At 58.2% G+C, this 2500-nt stretch overlaps 1 protein-coding gene across 3 annotated transcripts in view; it reads right to left on the reverse strand.

Moving 5' to 3' along the window:
• Window positions 1-805: 805 nt before the first annotated feature.
• Window positions 806-2500, reverse strand: part of LOC122866471 (zinc finger protein 436-like) — a 7111-nt gene continuing 5416 nt past the window's right edge. For all 3 annotated transcript variants that reach the window (XM_044176187.1, XM_044176190.1, XM_044176188.1), the window contains one exon: window positions 806-2500. This exon is cut by the window's right edge and continues 101 nt beyond it. In XM_044176187.1, coding sequence (XP_044032122.1) covers window positions 1166-2500 — 1335 coding nt within the window. In that variant the 3' untranslated portion in view covers window positions 806-1165.

Genomic DNA, 2500 nt, shown 5'->3' on the forward strand with positions numbered 1-2500 from the left:
TAATGGATTTTTCTCCCAGTTGACCAAGAAATAAACCCATCATCCAATCCGTTAAGTGTCCCGTTACTTCCATCGGGTTAATGGGACTCTGGTTCCTGTCACCATGGAGACGCCTCTGTCGTCATGGGAGACGCCTCTGTCGTCATGGGAGACGCCTCTGTACTTGTGTGTTTGTATGTCGACGCTCTGATCAAGTTTGTCATGAATTAAACTGTCTGTGACTCCGAGTCTGTCTGTGTGTGATGAGTCAGAGGATTCAACCAATCAGCTGCCTCCGTTTGATTACAGAGCAGAGGGTTAATGGAGGAGGAGGTGGGGGGGAGGAGGAGGAGAGGGGAGGAGAGAGAGGAGAGGGGGAGGTAGAGGAGGTGGGGAAAAAAGGAGGTAGGGAAACAGGAAGTGGGGGAAGGAGGAGGGAGGGAGGAGGGGGGAGGGAGAGGGGAGGAGGAGAGAGGAGGAGGAGAGAGGGGAGAGGAAGAGGAGGTGGGGGGTAGAGAAGAGGAGAGGGAGGTAGGAGAAACAGGAAAAAAGGAGGTAGAGAAACAGGAAGAGGAGAAGGAGGTGGGGAAGGAGAGGAGGAGGTGGGGGAGAGGGGGAGGAGAGGGGGAGGAAGAGAAACAGGAAGTGGGGAAGGAGGAGAAGGAGGTGGGGAAGGAGAGGAGGAGGTGGGAAGAATCTACATTTCTATGACAACTGAGCAAACTCCATCTGCTGAGGAAGATCATGTGACAGAACTGAAAGCTCCAGAACAGACGACGTGAACAGTTTCACTAAAAGATGTAAAACTGAAAGAAGAAACGATCGATTGATCGATTGATGATTAGATCATCATTCACATTTTTATTAAAGTGTCAGAACAGAATTTATCGTAACGATGAACGCACAAGAATTCATTTCACTTATTCAGAACGTGCGTCCGTTTGCAGAACCGCCAGGAGGTTCTCCCGACGTTCTCCCGACGTTCTCCCGACGTTCTCCCGACGTTCTCCCGACGTTCTCCCGACGCTCTCCCGACGCTCTCCCGACGTTCTCCGTCTGTCCGACTGACAAACAGCCAGAACGCTTTTCAGGTTCAGTTTGCTACTAAACGACAAACTTAAAGGTTCAGAGTTCAAAGAAAGGGCGCTGGAGGGCGGGGCGGTCTGAGCGCGCTCAGTTCAGACGGTCAGGTAGTGACGAGCTGCTGAACGGCGTCCGTCTCGTCGCTCGCCGCAGCATCACGGCCCTCGGCTGCAGCGTTGACGGCCACCACCGTCTCTTCTTGTTTGTAAGTCAGAGCGGACATCATGTCATCATCAAACAGGATGGGCGGGGCTTCCTCTGCGGGCGCCGTCCCCACGCCATGCATGCGCTTCCTGTGCTGCTGCAGGTTCCCGCGGCGGTTGAAGCGGGCGGCGCAGAGGTCGCAGGCGAACGGCCGCTCCCCGGTGTGGATGATGACGTGTCTGGCGAGCTGCGAGCGGCACTTCTTGTCTTTGCCGCAGATGTGGCAGATGAAGCTCTGCGGCAGCCGCGCTCCGTTGGCGTGGACGACCTCGCGGTGTCTCTTCAGGTGGCTGAGGCGCCTGAAGCTGCGGCTGCAGAAGTCGCAGCCGTACGGCCGGACCTCGCTGTGGATCAGCGAGTGACTCGCCAGCAGGGACTTGAACTTGAAAACTTTGCTGCAGATCGGACAAGGGAACATATTCGCCGCCGCTGTGGTCTTCCTGCGTCTGGCGGCGTGCGGCGCCTCGTTCACTCTGACCCTCAGGTGAACGCGTACGTGGTGCTGTTTCAGGCAGGTGGCGCGCTGGAAGCTGCGCAGACAGATGTTGCAGCGGTGAGGCTTCTCGCCCGAGTGGATGCGGGAGTGAGCAGCGAGGAGTGCTTCGGACTTCAGCCGCTTCCCACAGACGCCGCAGGCGAACGGCGCGTCGGGCGTCTGGTTCTCGTCGCCGTTCGCTCGGTTGGTGTGGACCAGGATCTTGTGGCGTTTCAGCTGGTACTGACGGCCGAACTTGCGTCCGCAGATGTCGCAGAGGTGCGGCCGCTCGCCGGTGTGAGTCTGGAAGTGGACGGCCAGCTGCGACCTGCATTTAAACTCTTTGCCGCAGAAGTCGCAGAGCAGCGAGCTCGACGGCTGAGGATCCGCGGCGCCGTCGGCGTGGACGATCTTCTTGTGGTGCTCGAGGTCGTTGGTCCGCATGTAGGCTTTGGGGCAGAGGTCGCAGCGGTAGGGTTTAACCCCCGAGTGGATGACCTCGTGCGTTTTCAGCCGGGACCTGCAGCTGAAGGTTTTGCCGCAGACCGCACACAGCCAGGCCTGCACCTCGCGCTGCTTCTCCAGCTTGGCGACGCCGTTGGGGTGCAGCCGGCTCAGGTGGTGCTGCAGGTTGTCGCGGCGGTTGAAGCGCAGGTCGCACAGGTGGCAGGCGAACGGCTTCTTCCCCGTGTGGATGAAGGAGTGTCGGGCCAGACTCGACTTGTTCTTCATCACTTTACCACAAACGTCGCACATGGT

The sequence above is a fragment of the Siniperca chuatsi genome, linkage group LG19, assembly GCF_020085105.1.
Source record: "Siniperca chuatsi isolate FFG_IHB_CAS linkage group LG19, ASM2008510v1, whole genome shotgun sequence".
NCBI classification, from domain to species: domain Eukaryota; kingdom Metazoa; phylum Chordata; class Actinopteri; order Centrarchiformes; family Sinipercidae; genus Siniperca; species Siniperca chuatsi.